Source organism: Bufo gargarizans, chromosome 6, assembly GCF_014858855.1.
Source record: "Bufo gargarizans isolate SCDJY-AF-19 chromosome 6, ASM1485885v1, whole genome shotgun sequence".
Taxonomy (NCBI): Eukaryota; Metazoa; Chordata; class Amphibia; order Anura; family Bufonidae; genus Bufo; species Bufo gargarizans.
The window spans coordinates 387,731,270-387,750,230 of record NC_058085.1 but is presented as its reverse complement, the minus strand read 5'-3'; the positions used below and the strand labels follow the sequence as shown (position 1 = coordinate 387,750,230).

General features: G+C 42.6%; 1 protein-coding gene across 1 annotated transcript; it reads right to left on the bottom strand.

The window, feature by feature from the left end:
• Positions 1-299: 299 nt before the first annotated feature.
• Positions 300-18,376, bottom strand: LOC122941157 (ankyrin repeat domain-containing protein 2-like). The gene is made up of 9 exons (XM_044298190.1): positions 18,185-18,376; positions 17,456-17,563; positions 14,651-14,812; positions 12,395-12,502; positions 11,239-11,337; positions 9,623-9,721; positions 8,034-8,132; positions 3,194-3,292; positions 300-572 (listed from the first exon to the last, which is right to left on the bottom strand). Exons 1-9 carry the CDS (start codon positions 18,251-18,253, stop codon positions 474-476), a joined length of 942 nt encoding a protein of 313 aa, XP_044154125.1. The 5' UTR covers positions 18,254-18,376; the 3' UTR covers positions 300-473.
• Between the last annotated feature and the right edge of the window lie 585 nt (positions 18,377-18,961).

The window sequence follows — 18,961 nt, the reverse complement described above, 5'->3', positions numbered from 1 at the left end:
AGGGTCCAATAAATATTAAAGACGGCCCTGCCAGTGTGCACTTTCTATAATACCAGTGTCTACTTATGTACCAGAAGAGGCCTTGGGCCCCCTTAGGCTCCTGGGCCCGGTAGCGACTGCTACCTCTGCACCCCCTCCTCCTAGCAATATTTAACGCTGAGAGCATCAGATCGTTATGTGTCCAGACAGCGGCTCTAGGGAGGGCTTGTGCGGCCCCTCTGGTCATCGGTCCACCAGGAGATTTCCCTGTAGGGTCTATGGCCAACCCACCCCTGTACAGAATCCACACCTCCAGCACGTGACTCACAACAGAAGCTTTATTTCCTAAGAAGCGATGCTTTTTACATCAGTTTACACTATATAACATGAGATGCCTGTACATAAATCAACAATTTGCATTTACAAAAATAATATTCCGAAGCATTTACTATAATCACATCCGGGAATCTACTATGTGCACATCAGAAGCCGCTTTATAATTGCTTCTCCGAGCCGAGGTTTGTCTGTTTCACCAGTGCTTCCCGGGTGTCCGACTGCCACTGCTGCACGAGATCTGTCGGGGTTTTACCGTCCTGCGTCACACACAAAGGAGAATGGGAGTTACTCTGATGAGCATCATAAAAACCACAGTCCAGTTAAGGTACAAGCACACAGTGCGGTTGTGATGCGGCCACACTGCAGTCGAGTACAATGTGGCCCTATGAGCAGCGGCGGGCTCTAACTAAACTAATTAGGACTGCACTGTATAGTCATTCTGCATTGTTAATTGACGCGCAGCAGCCGCAATACAGTGCAACCATTAACAATGCAGATTGAATAAACAGCATCTGCTGCGGGCTTGTACAGCTGCGTGGCACTCATCTGCAGCGAGGCCATGTTGTGTGATCATACCCTAAGGGCTCATGCACACGACCGTATGTATTTTGCGTATCCGAAAAAAACTGATGTCATCCGTGTGTCTTCCATGTTGCATCATTTTTAGTTTTTTTTTGCCGATCCATTTTAACAATGTCTGTCCTTGTCCACAAAACGGAGAAGAATAGACATGTTTTGCGGAACATGCATACGGACATATGAAAATGGAATGCACACGGAGTAACTTCCGTTTTTTTGTGGACCTATTGATATGAATGGTTCCGCATACGGTCCGCAAAAAAAAAAACGGAACGGACACGGAAAGGAAATACGTTCGTGTGCATGAGCCCTTAGTTACATCTCTACATCAGTAACTACTGAATTTAAGTTGTTAGTTTTAGTACCCAAGTTATTGGGGCCAACTTTAAGGCTAGGGCTACACGGCGACATGTGACGTGCGACATATAGGGCACAACTACACTGCAACGTGTCGTGCGACAATTTTTATAATTTTCTATCTTGGATGGATTTTTTGCTACTGTCGTGTCGCAGTATGTTGCATGTCGCAGTGTGACACTATTGACTATCATTATAAAGATTGTCGCGCGACAGCATGTCGCCGTGTAGCCCTAGTCTAATACTGCATACTACATAGTGGGAAGCTGGAAAAAAAATTCTAAATGGGGTGAAACTGGACAAAAAGAATGCAATTCTTCCATATTTTTATGGATTTCGTTTTGACGGCGTTCCCTATGTGGTAACACTGACCTGTTCCCTCAGTATAATTACAGCAATAACACATTTGTATCGTTTTTCTTGTTTTAATGCTCATAAAGAAATAAAAACCTGGAAAAAAATAACTACATTTTCCTTTGCATCGCCATACTCTGACCGCCATAACTTTTTTACATATTTACAGTCTGACTACGGAGCTGTGTTAGAGGCTCTGGCATTCTGGTGTTTTGGGACATGGCGGTGCAAATGATCTTTTTTTTTACTGTTTATTTTTATTGTTGGGAAAGAGGGTGATTTAAAGGGATTCTGTCACCTCTCATAACACAAATTCAGATTTTAAACCAGTCATGCTCCACAGATTACCTTGAATCGGCTTTGCTGTTCTATACTGTAATCCGTCCAGTGGTTTTGCTGAAAAACGACTTTTATAATTATGCTAATTAATCCTGAAGGTGCCCAGAGGGGCGTTATGTTCCACTTTGTGTGCCCAAAACGCCTTCCTCCTGAATCCCTAACCCTAAGTTCACACCTGAGCGTTTTACAGCTCGTTCAAACGCGCTGTAAAACGCTCAACACGTGAAAACCAATGCTTCCCTATGGCCCTGGTTCACACTTGAGCGTTTTACAGCGCGTTTGAACGCGCTGTAAAATGCCCGACGCATAAACAAGTTCTTGAGCTTTTTTTGGGGCGTTTGTCGCGCGTTTTGGCCCATAGACTCATTGGACAACACTGCAGTCAATCACAAATACGCGCGTAAAACGCGCGTCTCAGAAACGCTCAGGTGTGAACCCAGGGTAACCGCCCACAGCGTCTCATCCCTCTCCTCCCCCTCCCTGACGGCCGAGCAAAGTCTCGCGCAGACGCAGTACCCACTGAGGGCTGCGCCAGTGCGATGTGCTGGAGACTGAGGGAAGAGCGAGCATCGGACGTCACTGGGCTCGGCGCATGCCCAGTGACGACCTATTGAGCCCAGTCCAGTTGCTTTGACTTACTACTACTAATACACCATGACCTGGATGAATGAAAACCTCCACAGACATATTGCACCGCCATCAACCCAAAAAAAATTACCAAAATAACATATTTGTTGTGGGGTTGTCCAGGAAATAACACTAATTCAAGGTGTTTTATTAGTATAGGCCAAAGATGCTCAACCTGCGGCCCTCCAGCTGTTGCAAAACTACAACTCCCAGCATGCCCTAAAAGCTGTAGGTTGTCCAGGCATACTGGGAGTTGTAGTTTTGCAACAGCTGGATGGCCGCAGGTTGGGCATCCCTGGTATAGGCCATCAATGTATGTGATTGACTGACAGAGAGAAGGAGGTTTCTGCACCTTGGCTGATGTAGTCGCCACAGCGCCACTCTTGTCCATGTGGCCGTGTATGGTACTGAGCTGACAGCACTGGGATGCAGCACTCCAACGAGCACCGCGGACCGCCACTAATCATACACCGATGGCCTAGTAGTCTAAGGATAGATCAGCAATATTATATTCTGGAAAACCCCTTTAAGGCTGCCCATACACTGTAGCTATCGCCACATATATAATTCAGATAAAAAGCGCTTTAGGCCTGTATCCTCCAAAAGTCCGGTCTGCACTTACTGCGTTCTTTGTCATCATGTTGGCGCCATAAATTATCAGCATTTTGATGATTTTGTACCGGTTCAGCCTGACAGCATCGTGTAACGCGGTGTCACCTTCCTGTAACCACAAACCAAGGGTGACATTATAATAAATATCATATATATCAAACAGACCAGGAGCTTCAGATCAGTAAAATGTGGGAAATTTAAAAGAGATTTTATAAAGGAGCACTCCGACAAACACAGCAGTGTGTTATCTCAGATGTAGGGCCGGAGCATGACACGGGCACCATCCGCTTAGGCCCTGAACTAGGGGGGGGGGGGGGGGGTCATTTATCAGACTGGTGTAAAGTAGAACTGGCTTAGTTGCCCATAGCAACCAATCAGATTCCACCTTTCATTTTCCAAAGGAGCTGTGAAAAATTAAAGTTGAAATCTGATTGGTTGCTATGGGCCACTAAGCCAGTTCTACTTTACAGCAGTTTGATAAATCTCTCCCATTATCTATATCTTTCATACGCTGGTCTTAGGGCTCGTTCACACTAACGTATTTTGCGTTCCGTATACAGGTCGTTATCTGCATTCCACATACGTTCCGTATACGGAACCATTCATTTCAATGGGTCTGCAAAAGATGCGGACAGTTGCTTCGTTGTTCCGTTCCGTTTTTCGGACAAGAATAGGCATTTCTATAATAGGGCTCCTGTTCTGTTCCGCAAATTGGCACGGGCGCCACCCGTGTTTTGCGGATCCCCGATTTGCGGACCGCAAAAAACGGCACGGTCGTGTGAACGAGCCCTTAATCTAGTTTGCCCTGGGGTGAGATGGGTTTTGATCACTGGCCTAGGAAGAGGCCACAGCACTCACCAACTGATTGGGAAGGGGTGCCGGGAGTCGTATCACCACCAGTCAGATACTGATGACCTGTCCTGAGGATAGGACATTGTGCTGTTCTCCTCATATTTAGGCCTCATGCACACGACCGTTGTCACTTCAATGGGGCCGCAAAAGATGCGGACAGCACTCCGTGTGCTTTCCGCATCCGTTGCTCCGTTCCGTGGTCCGCAAAAAAAATAAAATAATCTGTCCTATTCTTGTCCGTTTTGTGGACAACAATAGGCAGTTATATCAATTGCTGTCCGCGCCGTTCCGCAAATTGCGGAATGCACACGGACGCCATCTGTGTTTTGTGGATCCGCCATTTGCAGACCGCAAAACACACAGCGGTCGTGTGCATAAGGCCTTAATTGTACACTGTATTATTAATTCTTCTTTCACCATGTTGTTTCTACGTATTGTTCTGTTGACGCATCTGCTGGCCAGAATTGTATGCTGCACGCCTCTGCTCTTTCTAGTAAAGTTTTTTCTCTGCTGGGCGTGGTTTTAGCTGCCTCAGTCCATGTCACTTCCTGCAGCCATTTTCAGTGCTGCATAGCTGTGTGACTGGATATTCTAACATTTTTGGGCTAGTGAAGGCATCAGTTTTTGACCAGCAGTTAGCCTCAGGAAAGACATCAACAGGACAGCATCAATACCACTACTACATTACAGTATTGTATCATCGTTGTTGCTGTATTTGGATCAAACAAACCCACGTTTCATTCCCATGTCTACGTTTTGGATCCATCTAATGGTTTGATACACCTAGATGGATCCAAAAAATGCACCTGGATTCAAGGACATTAACCTGGGACTAGACAGTCCACCTGTGCAGAGGAGCTTGGGCCTCAGATGGGATCTCTCGGCTGACTCCTTCGGTTTTCAAATAAGTTGTGCAGACAAGCCATTCACAAAACGTAATGTCCTATCAGTGGTGAACAGCCTATTTGATCCACTAGGATTTGTAGCGCCCATTACCATACAAGGTAAATCCCTACTGAGACAGTTTTCTGAAACCATCAAGGATTGGGATACCCCATTTCCCTCCAATAAAGAGCAAAAATGGGAAGCCTGGAAGCAATCTTTGTGTGCCTTGGATGGGATTCACATCCCGAGATGCCATATTGAAACTTCACTTACCTCTAGCAGAAGGAACTCAACATGTTCTCGGACGCCTCCACAGAGGCCATAGCAGCGGTCACAGAACCCAACAATCAAAATCACGTTGGATTCGTCTTTGGTAGGGCTAAGTTAGCCCCCAAGCCCGATCATACTATTCTCAGACTTGAACTCTGTGGGACTGTGTTGGCAGTGGAGATTGCGGACTTCATACAACAAGAACTGGGTGTTGACATATATGAAGTTCAGTATTACACGGACAGTAAGGTCATTTTAGGTTACATCCACAATCAGACAAACGATTTTATGTGTGCATCAGTAACCGCATAGAGAGAATCAGAAGGTCCTTTAAACCTGAACAATGGCACTATGTACCATCCGAACTTAATCCAGCAGATCACGCTACTAGGCCTATGTCTATAGGTTCCTTTACTAACTCTACTTGGCTTACAGGTCCGGAGTTTCTGCTAGGACAGGTGGACGAATGTGTACAGGAAGTTTTCAGCATTCATGATCCGGATAATAATCCAGAAATCCGCATTGAAGTTAGTGCATTAGTCACTGGAACAAAGCAAACCTCCAGCCTTGGTTGTCAGCGCTTTGAGCGTTTCTCCAGTTGGATGAGACTCGTCAGAACTATTGCAAGGTTAGTGCACATTGCGAGATGTTATCACAATACTCACGAAGATAAAGATTGTCATGGTTGGCATGTCTGCTATAAACCCTTCTCTGCTGAGAACATCTCTCATAGTTAGTCCCTCATAATACATCACGTCCAGCAGGGAGAATTCAACGTATAATGGAAGTGCTTGTACAACAAACAGCAAATCCCAATAAAAATCCCTCTTGCCAACTTAAATCCAGTTATTGACAGTTTTGGCTTTCTCAGAGTCGGTGGTTGTTTGAATCAAGTCCACCTAGGAGTTGCAGAACAAAATCCTCTCGTCATTCCCGGCAAACATCATATCACCGTCTTGCTGATCCGACACTACCACAAAAAGACTATGTACAGAGCCGCCTTTCACCTACATTGGCCTCGACGTCTTTGGGCCATGGATGGTGTTCGCAGGACCCGTGGCAGTCACGCAAACAGTAAGCATTGGGCTGTACTATTTACTTGCATGAGTGTGCGAGCTGTTCACATAGAGGTTATAGAATCCATGGACACATCCAGCCTTTTTAATGACTTAAGTTAAGACGGTTCTTCGCCATCAGAGGACCAGCGAAACAGTTGAGGTATGACCGTGAAAGCAATTTAATCGGAGCCTGTAGAGAACTGGACATCGACACCAAGCCCATTCAAGATCAGTTGGCGGAAAAGGGTTCCACATGGATTTACAATCCTCCTCATAGTCCCCACATGGGGGGCTCCTGGGAGAGAATGATCGGGATCTCACGCAACATCTTAAATTCTACGTTGACGGATGTAAACTCTTCAAGACTCACACATGAGACTCTAGTCACCCTTCTCGCTGAAGTTTCGGCCATAATCAATTCAAGACCCCTTGTGCCAGTGTCTATGGATCCTGAAACACCAGCCATATTGACTCCGGCTATTTTACTTACCCAAAAAACTGAAAATACGCTAATGCCTAGTGGAGAATTTACTCATGCGAATATCTACCAAAAACACTTGAAATGTGTGTGAAAAGGTGGTGAAAGGCGTATCCTAATATTCTTCAAGGAAGAAGAAAATGGCAACACCACAAACCAAACTTGAAAGAAGGAGACCTCGTGTTGATGATGGAGCAACAAACCGAATGGATTGACTGGCCTATGGGACTAATTACAAAGGTTTTTCCTAGCAAGGATGGCAAGGTCCGGAAGGTGGAGTTGAAGATCTTCAGAAAGGGTGAGCTTAAAACGTTCGCAAGGCCAATTAACAAACTCATTTTGATACTACCCATCGAGAACGTCCCTGCGGGGTGAACAGGACTGGACTTGAACTTCGTGGATCTTCTCCATTCCAAGTCGGAATACGACTATATTGTTATGTTTTATTGCATTCTAACATGTTCTTTGTTACAGGTTGTTCTATATTTTATGGACACTTTTCATAGTGAAATCCCCAATGGGAATTTCAGACGGGCAGTGTGCTGTTCTCCTCTTATTTAATTGTACACTGTATTATTAATTCTTCTTTCACCATGTTGTTTCTACGTATAGTTCTGTTGCCGCCATCTTCCGGCCAGAATTGTATGCTGCACGCCTCTGCTCTTGCTAGTAAAATTGTTTCTCTGCTGGGCGTGGTTTTAGCTGCCTCAGTCCATGTCACTTCCTGGAGTCATTTTCAGTGCTGCATAGCTGTGTGACTGGATAGTCTAACATTTTTGGGCTAGTGAAGGCATCAGTTTTTGACCAGCAGTTAGGCTCAACACCACTACTACATTACAGTATTGTATCATCGTTGTCCCTGTATTTGGATCAAATAAACCCATGTTGATTTCATTCCCGTGTCTACGTTTTGGATCCATCTAACCCGAGCATCTGCCGGTCCGGTCTGCTCCACTACTTGGATACGAAGGTAGGAAGTCACGCAGCCATTATCAGTTATATCTTAGTGGTGGTCATTGGCCTCATTTACCTCTTTTGCCCCCCCCCCCCCCCCTGAAGGCTGGAGTGGCTCCATCATTATTAAGAATAAGGGGTACCAGTGCAAATTTTTTAGGTAGCACTGGGGTCACCTGTTTGCTACAAACAGGGACTGGGATCTCCTTGTTCTCCACAACTGCCCGACCATGACTGATGTAAAATGCGTGATGTTTGACTGACATGTCAGGAAAACCATCAACTGGAGACGTCTCGTGGTATCACCGTCCACCTTACAGTCATACGAGACGACAGAAGCATGCAGGGCTTACCCTGTCCTTGGCATTTATATCCACCCCAGTAGCGATGAGATGCTCCACTATGTCTGCGCGGCCGGTACGTGTAGCTACATGCAGGGGGGTGCTGAAAACCTGGAAAAATGTGTACAAATAAAATGAATAATGAATATCATAGGCACAAAAGTAAATAAAAAATTGTGGGAATTATCTATATCTATCTACTATCTATCTAATTATCTGGCTATCTAATTACTGTATCTATCTGTATCATCTATCTATTATCTATCTATCCCATATCTATATATATCATCTATCTATCTACAATCTATCTAATTATCTATCTCATATCTACTGTATCTTGGGCTAAAAATCCTTTTTCCAACTGGTTATTATTAAAAATGTTTAACAATCTATCATCAATCTCATATTTATTTATCTTCTATCTATCTATTTATCCATTTTGGAATAAAAATCATGAATCTTTAATTAAAAAAAATGTTCCACAATTTGGGGGGAATTTATCATCAGGGGAATATCTGAACTAAATATTGCTTGAGTCTCTGTTGGTATACCTTATCACACATTTATCAATGACCTTAGGCCCCATTTACACGACCATATGACCGCCGTGCCCGTGGGCCAAAAACAGGCACCAGCCATGTGAACTCTGTATCGCGGACTTGATTGATTGACTTGAATGAATGCAAGATACTGCAATTGATAGGACATGTCCTATCTTTTGCAGTATGGAGCACGGACAAGGAAGCCCATGAAAGGGTTTCCGTGGGCTTCCAATCTGTGTCTCCGCTCCGCAAATGATAAGCCATGTCTTATCTTTTGTAGTATCTTGCAGATCGCTGACCCATTCAAGTCAATGCACACTGCGATATGAAGTTCACATAGCCGGTGCCCGTGTTTTGCGGACCCACTATTTGCATGGTGGACATACGGTCATGTGAATAGACCCTTAAACCTAACACTTCTGTCTACGAAGGCTCCTCCAGTTTTCCTGCTCTACTCTCCTACTGGAATGAGATTGCGACTTTTAAAAAAAAGCGCCAGTGATAAATCCAGAGGGAAGCTCATTAACATAGATAACCATGGCCACTTTCCCAACCAGAATTCATAACTAGAGTAGTGTAAAAATGCAAAAAGTCACAAAAGCCTAATTTTGTGACTTTGTGAAGTCAGAATCCGGGAGTGCAGACGTGATAAATCAGGGCCTTATGTCCTCTGCAACCTTCCGTTTTCACTGCCTCTGCAGACCGCTCTGCTTATCACTGAAATCTGTCACAGACTCCTATCAAACCAATAAGACTTCAGTTAAATGAGTATTTATGAGCCGTCAGGGAACCAGAAATAAGCATTACAAATCAAGCGGTGAGAGCGGCTCTCTGGTGGATTTCATTAAAAAGCAGAACGAACAGTCGGCAGAAGCAGTGAAAACTGAAAATTGGAAAAATTTTGATAGAGACCAATTGAAAAACAGATTTTTAGCCCGGGATAAGAAGAATGCAATAATTACAAATGCCCCCATGGTGTCCGTAGCCTTTCATGTTTTAATACTTGTTATTATTTAATATAAGAAGAATACTCATGCAATTAATATTGATAACACTTACCTTGTCTTTTACATTGATTTCGGCCCCATTGTCCTGTAGCAGCTTTACAACCTCCAGCTTACCCCCACGACAGGCCCAGTGAACGGCGGTGCTATCTAGCTACAAAGAAAAGATGAAAAAATAGGTTTTCATTCTTCACAGAGCAGAGACCACTTCCAGGCTGCGCTAGCAAATCAACAGACTAAAACTAGGGGTGTCAACACCTTCCGTACCAATAATACTACCCTTAAAAAAACGGAAATCATCCTGGGGGCCTTGCTTCACATTGCAGGATTTTTATTAGCTAATATGACTCGGTGTAGGGAATTCACAAATAACAACATCACTGGTGGTCTAGGGCAGTGCGGCGGTTAATGTAAGTATCCCTGGTAGCCTAGGTCAGGGTAAGTATTATTGACAATAACATAGAGCAGTTTAAGCATCCTCGGTGGTCTAGGGCAGTAAAGGATTGATGTCAATATCGCTAGTCTAGGGAAGTAAGGGGTTATTGATGGCATCCTTGCTTATCTAGGTTAGTCAAGAGTTATTGTCAACACCATGCGTGTAACTATAGCCATAGCACTTACTATGAGGTCCAGAGGTTGGCGGGCCCAATCAGGTGCAAGAACATTGTACCTTTTTGTAGGGAATAACAATATGTGGCTTTTTGCTATAATGTGAGTTTTCTAATACATAGTGCTATTATAGAGTTTAAGCCTCCTTAGTGGTCTAGGGCAGTAAAGGATTAATGTCAACATCCCTAGTAGTCTAGGGAAGTAAGGGTTTATTGACAGCACTCTTGCTCATCTAGGTTAAAGGGTTATTGTCAACATCATGGGCATAACTATAGCTATAATAACCGTTGGTGGGGGGGGAGGGTATTGCAATCAGGTGCACGAACATTGTGCCTTCTTATGGGGAATAACAATATGCTGTCTTTTTTCTATAATGTGGGTTTTCTGATATATGATGCTATTATATTTATCTTTAATTATTGCAACCTATGCTCTGTTTTAATTTTCTTACACTAGGTGGTGCGGCGACATTTCTATTTTACTAGGGGCCCTATAAATTATATTTTCAACCCTGGTCGATACCCTTGGTGGTGTAGGATAGTGAAGGGTTAATGTCAGCATTCCTGGTGTTTAAGGGATTAATGACATTGCGTCTGGTGGTCTAGTGAGGTGTAGAGGTTAATCATGCCTGGTGTCACTTTACTAGATGCCAGTGAAGCCCATAGCATATGATCACACGGGAGAGGTCCCATATAAAGGACCAATATGAAATTTCACAGATTTTATGACCACTCTGGCCTCCCAGTAACAATTACTGGGCAGTCTGGGAAGGCCACCCATAGGGTTGTGCCAAGGGTGCTGTGCTAATAATATGGGGCAGAAGAGGGACACGTAGGTCCTGTCCACACTATCCCCATGTTATACATGTGAATATGGGACCTCAGCATTAGGAAACAAAGAAACGAGGAACCAGCCTACAGTTGTTGCCACCCCATCTCATGGTAAAAGGAGCACATACCCAACCCTTCTGTCCAGGGATGAGAAGAGTGGTGGCACTGACTGACATCCAGCAGACATCGCCACTGATTACTGTAGGCTTAGTAATACACTTTGCTGCCTTACCCGATCTCTAAAGTTGACAGAAGATCCACTGTCTATGAGTTTCTTGATAATCTCTATGTGTCCCTCCAAGGAAGCTCTATGGAGAGCCGTTCGCTTGAACTGCAAAAATAAAACCACCAATTAGCGGTCTTCAGAATGAAGAGAGAAAAAAGCATGAAAAACGGCAATGGACAAGAGCCCTCTAAGCCATAGAGCCATAGTCTTCCTGTTTCAGAGCTGAATGCTATTCTGGGCAGCAATTGCATTAGGTCATTCCCACATCTTGAAAGGGTTATCCATTATCTCCACCAAGCCATGGGATACTGCTCCAAAAGACTGAGAGGTGGTACTCTTTACGGTTGCCATTAGGGCAGTAGAAGGGTTAATGCTGTCTGGGGGCTATGTCTATCTGTCCCACAGGATCTGCACCATTTTCCTTTTACTGGACAAATCCTCAGATGGTGCGGGAACCTCACAAATCACAATTAGTCTTTTGAGTCGCTCCTTCTCATGTGACCCAGACATTATGTCATATGGGCCCAATAGGTTCAGCAAGATCCATGAGCCGCTATGTATGGGAAGGTGGTTAGTCGTTACACTGGATTAGGTTCTTACCTCTGATGTCCTCCAGAAATACACAATTGGCTACAAGATGGACCATAGAAGATACAAAGGAGTCCAATGGCCATGACCATATGCATGGGGCTCACATTTATGTAAGCATCTATAGTAAAGAGCCTTTGCATGCAGATCTTTGCCTGTCCTGCAAAAGATGTCTCTTAAGAGTACTTTGTCCTTGATCTCACCTTACGCCTAGCCCCGGGACTTTCACATGTATTTTAAATTAGTTACAACCACCTTGAATCCCCGAGGCTCTGGGTCTTCTATTTTTAAGCTAATAAATAAATAATTACAGAGATGTCACATGAGTGGATCACTTTACACCTCGTCTGGTAAGATGTGCCGTGCTTGCAAGTTTCAGTCATGTTCTCAGTAAATTAGGCCAAGGATAATGAATGTTATGATGATTGAACGTAGAACTTAATCTCGGGGCAAGCCTCTGGCTCGAGTTATGGAATTCAAAAAGTGGGCCAAGAAATGTCTTGATGAGATACTCTTGATAACGGGAACGTCTTGGACAGCGTGAACAAGCTAAGGAGATCTATTTTAGACATACCTCATCACAAGTGTCTGGAGAACCAGCATCTTCTAAGAACTTCTCAATTATATTCATCTTTCCTTCAACAGCGGCTTTCAGGAATCTGTCAGGACTGATGGGTTCTGTCTGTAGATCAAATATGTTTTCTGTGAATGGTGGTATATTATCCTTTACGTTGACTTATGTGATGAATTTTATGTACTCACATAACACAATATGAGGCCTTATGCACACAAACGTATCCATTTTGGGGTCCACAAATCACAGATCCATACAATACGGATGCAGTCTGTGTGCCCTCCTTTGCCAAATGATTTTGATGGTGGGAGAATCTCCACTAGGATATAAATATAAACCGAGTAAACCATATCTATAGATGGACACTGGCCTGCCATTTTGAGGACAAACTGATTGCATATAGACTCCAACTTTAAATCCCTTGAAGACATTGTGATTTTCCATTTTTTTGTCTTTTGTTTTTTACTCCCTGTCTTCTCAGGGCCATAACTTCATATGAGGGCTTGTTTCTTGTGCGACAAGTTGTACTTTCTAATGGCACCATTTAAGGCTACTTTCACACTAGCGTTCGGGCGGATCCGTTCAGAACGGATCCGCCCATAATAATGCAGACGGAGGCTCCGTTCAGTACGGATCCGTCTGCATTATTTTAGCAAAAAAAAGCTAAGTGTGGAAATAGCCTGGGACGGATCCGTCCAGACTTTCAATGTAAAGTCAATGGGGGACGGATCCGCTTGAAGATTGAGCCACATTGTGGCATCTTCAAACGGATCCGTCCCCATTGACTTACATTGTAAGTCTGGACGGATCCGCACGCCTCCGCACGGCCAGGCGGACACCCGAACGCTGCAAGCAGCGTTCAGCTGTCCGCCTGTCCGTGCGGAGGCGAGCGGAGCGGAGGCTGAACGCCACCAGACTGATGCAGTCTGAGCGGATCCGCCTCCATTCAGACTGCATCAGGGGTGGACGGCTGCGTTCGGGTCCGCTCGTGAGCTCCTTCAAACGGAGCTCACGAACGGAATACCGAACGCTAGTGTGAAAGCAGCCTAATATCACATATAATGTAGTGGGAAGCTGGAAAAAATTCCAAATGGGACGGAATTGGAAATTGGAAAAAAATGCAATTGTGCTATAGTATTATGGGTTTCGTTTTTTTGGCATTCCCTATGTGGTAAAACTGGCTTGTTATTTTTATTCTCTGGGTCAGTATGAATTCAATAATACCACATTTATATATTTTTTCTTCTGTTTTAATACTAAAAAAAAAACAAATTTGGAACAAAATATTTTTTTCCCTAGCATTGACATATTCTGACCCCCATAACTTACAGAGCTTTGTGAGGGCTAATTTTTTTTGCAAGGAGATCTATAGTTTTTATTAATACCACTTGGAGTGTTTACGACTTTTTGATCAAACTTGATGACTTTTGATGATTTCTTGCCCAAAAAAACTGCAAATCAGCCATCTTACATTATGCCGTTCACTCTATGGGATAAATTCAGGCATTTTGGGACACGCTGTAAAATTGATTTAAATTTTTTTATTATTTATTTGTTTTTATTTTTAATATGAAGAAAGGGGACTTTTTATATTTTTGTAATATTTTTTTTAACTTTTTAACTTTTTTTTTAAAGTCCCATTAGATGACTTTAACATGTGATCCTGTGATCACTTCTCCCATAGACTACAATGAATTACCACTTCAACCTATGGGAGTTCTATTGTGTTACTATGGAGCCCTGCCACAGACTGGGCTTCATAGGAACTATTGCTGGGGTAGCCTTATATCCTACAGAAGGACCCAGGTTACCACAACGAACAAATGTTTCCACTGATCGCCACACGGAGGAGATGTTTGTGCTCCACTCCTGGGGAAAGACCCACGCCAGATGTCATGATCAAATTGACCATAGAGCCGAGAGGTTAAATGGCTGTGATCACCAATATCACCGATTGCAGACATTAGCTTCAAGTGTCTGCTGTGTGAAACAGCAGGCAACCAGTGGCTATATCACCCTCTCTGGAGTGGGCACCATCTTTGAAGAGGCAACATGCGCCGCACATGGGTTTAAGAGAACCTACCTTAATAACTTAAAGGAAGTCAAGGATGAGCTATGTTGGTTATAATATAGACTCCACCTAACTAGATTGTATTTCACCTTACACAGTAAGGTGTCTCGTATAGGCTTGACACCACCAGTGGTGGTGGAACCAACCTACATCCACATAGTATACTAAATACACCACATACTTACAATGCCCTCTATTTCTGGCTTCGGTTCTGGTGCGACTACTTGTGACTTCTTCTTTTTCCGCTCTTGTCTCCTTTTGCGTATTTCAATCAAGTTTTGTATTCCGCCAACATCTACTATTTCCTTTCGCAAATCCACAGAGGTCTTCCGTATCCGCTCTTCACCCTGTGAGAGTCAACATGCCTTGAGTGGTTAATCACATATTACTGGTGGGCCAGACATAGGATGAAGGACAAACATTTTCTTATAGGAACTTATGAAGTTTTATAGGCTTCATTAGGATCTATAGTGCTTGAGAAAAATTAGGCAAGGATGGTACAGCAGAAGGAAAAAGGACAGCGCTACCCAACTGGATACTCTATCATTCTATGAGTAAAGACTGTAAAAAGCATCAAGATGATCAAAGACCATAGATTTTTGTTATCAGAACCTACTGATATCTAATGTCAACTGGACCTGGCAGACCCCCATTCGCTATCACTGGTGCTTATAAGAATCAAATAGGAAAAAGTTAGATACTTATGAACCATAAGTATCTAACTTGTTCCTATTTGATTCTTTTGAGCACCAGTGATAGCGTACCTCTCAACAATTGGATCCCCATTCATGGGAAATTTTAGACCATGTCCTGACCTACCAGAAAAATCCACAAACCACCTAGAAACATGCTTGACTCTTCACCCCCTCGACATTGGGAGGCCTCCATGCACATTGGGTGGCACCTTTGGCCAACTTTATACATCTGAGATGGCTATCAAATGAATGTTCATTCCACCGACATCTTTTTTTTTTTGGAACCCCCAAACACATGCATGCTTGGTTCAGCCGATTGTGCATGTGTTCTCAATAGGGGGAGGAGAGGGAGCTGGTGTATCTCCCTTCAGAACAAAGCAGTAGGCATGCTGAACTCCAACATGCCTGGTCCTTCTTTTCTTGGATGTTTCATCGGGGTAGAGTCAGAACACCATCATACACATTAGAAGATCAGCCAGTCTTCCTGAAATCAGCAGGTCTGGGCGACATTTATCTAAAGTGTATGGCCAGCTTTAGGGCTCACGCACACGACTGTATGTATTTTGCGGTCCGCAAAAAAACTGATGACATCTGTGTGCATTTCATATTTTACGGAACAGCTGGCCCTTAATAGAACAGTATTATCCTTGTCTGTTATGTTCTATTTTTTTGCGGAATGGAAATACGGACATACGGAAACAGAATGCACACAGAGTAAGGGCTCATGCACACGAACGTATTTTCTTTCTGTGTCCGTTCCGTTTTTTTTGCGGACTGTAAGCGGAAACCAAAAAAACCCAGAAGTTACTCCATGTGCATTCCATTTCCGTATGTCCATATTTCCGTTCCGCAAAAAAATAGGACTTGTCCTATTATTGTCCGCATACAGACAAGGATAGGACTGTTCTATAAAGGGCCAGCTGTTCCAGCTGTTCCATTTTTTGTGGACCGCAAAATACATACGGTCGTGTGCATGAGCCCTAACTTCCGTTTTTTTGGCGGACCCATTGAAGTGAATGGTTCCGCATACTGTCCGCAAAAAAAAATAATGAAACGGACACGGAAAGAAAATACATTCGTGTGCATGAGGCCTTAAAAGGACAGTACCACCATGAAAATGTGACCAAATGCAATGAAGTATAGAAATGTGAAATTAAGAAAACGTATTTGAAATGAACTGTGTCTATTAACATTTTCAGCTTTTTTGATCCAAAACTCTTCAGTGACCCAAAGACTTTTGTTACTAAAGTCATGAAAGCTCATGGAACCAAGTGATGCGGTGCCGTGTGGTGCTTACAGCTGCTGTGCGTGTTCAGCTGCTCGCTATAAAAATGTGTTAGGGCCAGTTCACACAAAGCTTTTTGGCCCTAATTTTGGAGTGTTTCTACCTCAAAATCAGCTAAAAAAAAACATTTCAAAACAACCTCCTATTCATTTTACTGGGAAGCAGCATTTACTTATTTTTTTCCACGTGGAAAAACCAGCACACCGCCTCTTGGGTCGGAATCCGCGCTAAATCTCTCACTGAAATGAATGGGCAGCATAAAAAAAAGCCAAAAACCATGAGCTGAAAATGAAGTTTTGTAGTAAACAACCATTTGTTTTAAAAAAAATTGCAAAAACCCCACAAAACAGGCATTAAAAGACAACTGAAGGGAATTTAGGGCACAAAACCTTAGAGTGAAATGTTGAAAACTATGACTATTGACAGATAGATGGATAGATAATATGTGAGATAGATGATAGATGGCTGGATGGATATGAGATAGATAGATACAAGATAGATAGATAGATAATATATGAGATAGATGATGGATGGATATGAGATAGATAGATAGATAGATAGATAGATAGATAGATAGATAGATACAAGGTAGATATATAGATAGATATATAATATATGAGATAGATGATGGATAGATAGATAGATCTGAGATAGATACAGTAGATAGATAGATAGATAATAGATAGATAATAGATAGATAGATATGAGATAGATAGATAATAGATAGATAATAGATAGATAGATATGAGATAGATAGATAGATAGATAGATATGAGATAGAAAATAGATAGATAGATAGATAGATACAGAAGATAGATATGAGATAGATAATAGATAGATAGATAGATAGATAGATATATATGAGATAGATAATAGATAGATAGATAGATAGATACAGAAGATAGATAGATAGATAGATAGATATGAGATAGATAGATAGATATGAGATAGATAATAGATAGATAGATATGAGATAGATAATAGATAGATAGATAGATAGATAGACAGACCTGCAAATTTGCAAGATTCTTGTTGATTGGAGGTTTGAACTTCTCTTCACTGAATTCACTCTGGTCTATGTCAATCAAACCAATTTTCCGAAATCGAGGTTTCATGATCTAAAATAAATGCAGTTGTGTTTTCTGTTACATTTACCAAATAAAAAGACAAGCAGAAAGTGATTAGAAGACAACGAGAGGTTGATGGGGATTAATACAGGAGCGTAGTGACAATCCGAGTATTCTTAGCAGGATGATTATCTCCTATATGAGACCCATGCTGTACCCCGGGCACACTTCTAAACCACGTTGTGGTAATTACACTATTGGCACCAGTCACTGGGATTAGATTACCGTACTTCACTGATACCAGTCATTACATGGTACTACTCACTGTACTGGAAAAGTCTATCTATCCATCTAGCTGCTATCTATCTATGCTAACAAAAGCTTTAAAAAAGCGGACAGCAAATTTAACATTTTTTAAAAAACAAAAAGTGAAAACAATCTAACGCATGATAATACACAAGGTAAGTTAGAAGAGTTAGATTCGTGTTTTGTGTTTAGAAAAACTAAATCTACAACAAAAAATAAATCAGTTTGAGGGATGCAAAAAAATGCTATAATAATGAATATAATATACTATTATATAAAATCATAATAATTCACTGCGTAATATTTGTGCCTGGAGGAAATGTAAAAAAATCTTCCATTTTACGAAGATATAAAGTTATCGCTCACCTCATTTTCTTGCTCGAGTTCCAGTTTTTGGTCAATAATGTCGGTGGCCCATTTCACACTGTCCTCCATTTCTTATATTCCAAAACTGTATTGCGATCAGATATTATTACGCCGTTAAATTGGCGTACGTACAGTCTGATATAACGGGCAGCAGGATTGTATAGGGAGCACGCTGCGAGTAGAGAGAGGAGTTATCCATCTCGCCCTCAATGGCCAGAGACCTTTATAGAGGAGGTCCAGGGACAGCCCACCCATCTCTCTTTCAGAGGATTCAGGGCCCACCATTCCAAAACCAACAGGTGTAGCCTTCTTGCACATGACCTGGGAGCCTTCGGCATGAGCTCATCCTCTTACATTATGTCATGTCTCTCGCCCTGACCTTATGTCACATTTACACCCCCTCCTAAAGGGCTTCATGTCACAACAGCCCCAGGATCATCCTCCCTTCTCTTGTTGTAATAGTAATAATAACAATCATAATAATCTGTATTTATATAGCGCCAACATATTCCGCAGCGCTTTGCCGTTCACAGGATGTATGTACTGACCAAAATAAATTACTGGGTAATATACAATTAAAACATTAGAAGTGAGGGCCCTGCTCGTAAGAGCTTACACTCTTTGAGGAAATAGGGATGACACAAAAAGGGAAATTGATAGTTTTCTTAAAGGGATTGCTCCACGAATAATATTCTCCAGTTTTCAAACCAGCACCTGGATCTGAATACTCTTGTAATTGCATGTAACTCAATATAGTTACTGAGTTATTCACTGAAC

Excerpts from the sequence above, each read along its gene's own strand:
- LOC122941157 (XM_044298190.1), bottom strand. The coding sequence starts at position 18,253 with ATGGAGGACAGTGTGAAATGGGCCACCGACATTATTGACCAAAAACTG. Across the intron at positions 8,133-9,622 it reads AAATCAATGTAAAAGACAAG|GTTTTCAGCACCCCCCTGCA; the intron begins GTAAGTGTTATC and ends ACATTTTTCCAG. Across the intron at positions 3,293-8,033 it reads ATATAAATGCCAAGGACAGG|GAAGGTGACACCGCGTTACA; the intron begins GTAAGCCCTGCA and ends TTGTGGTTACAG.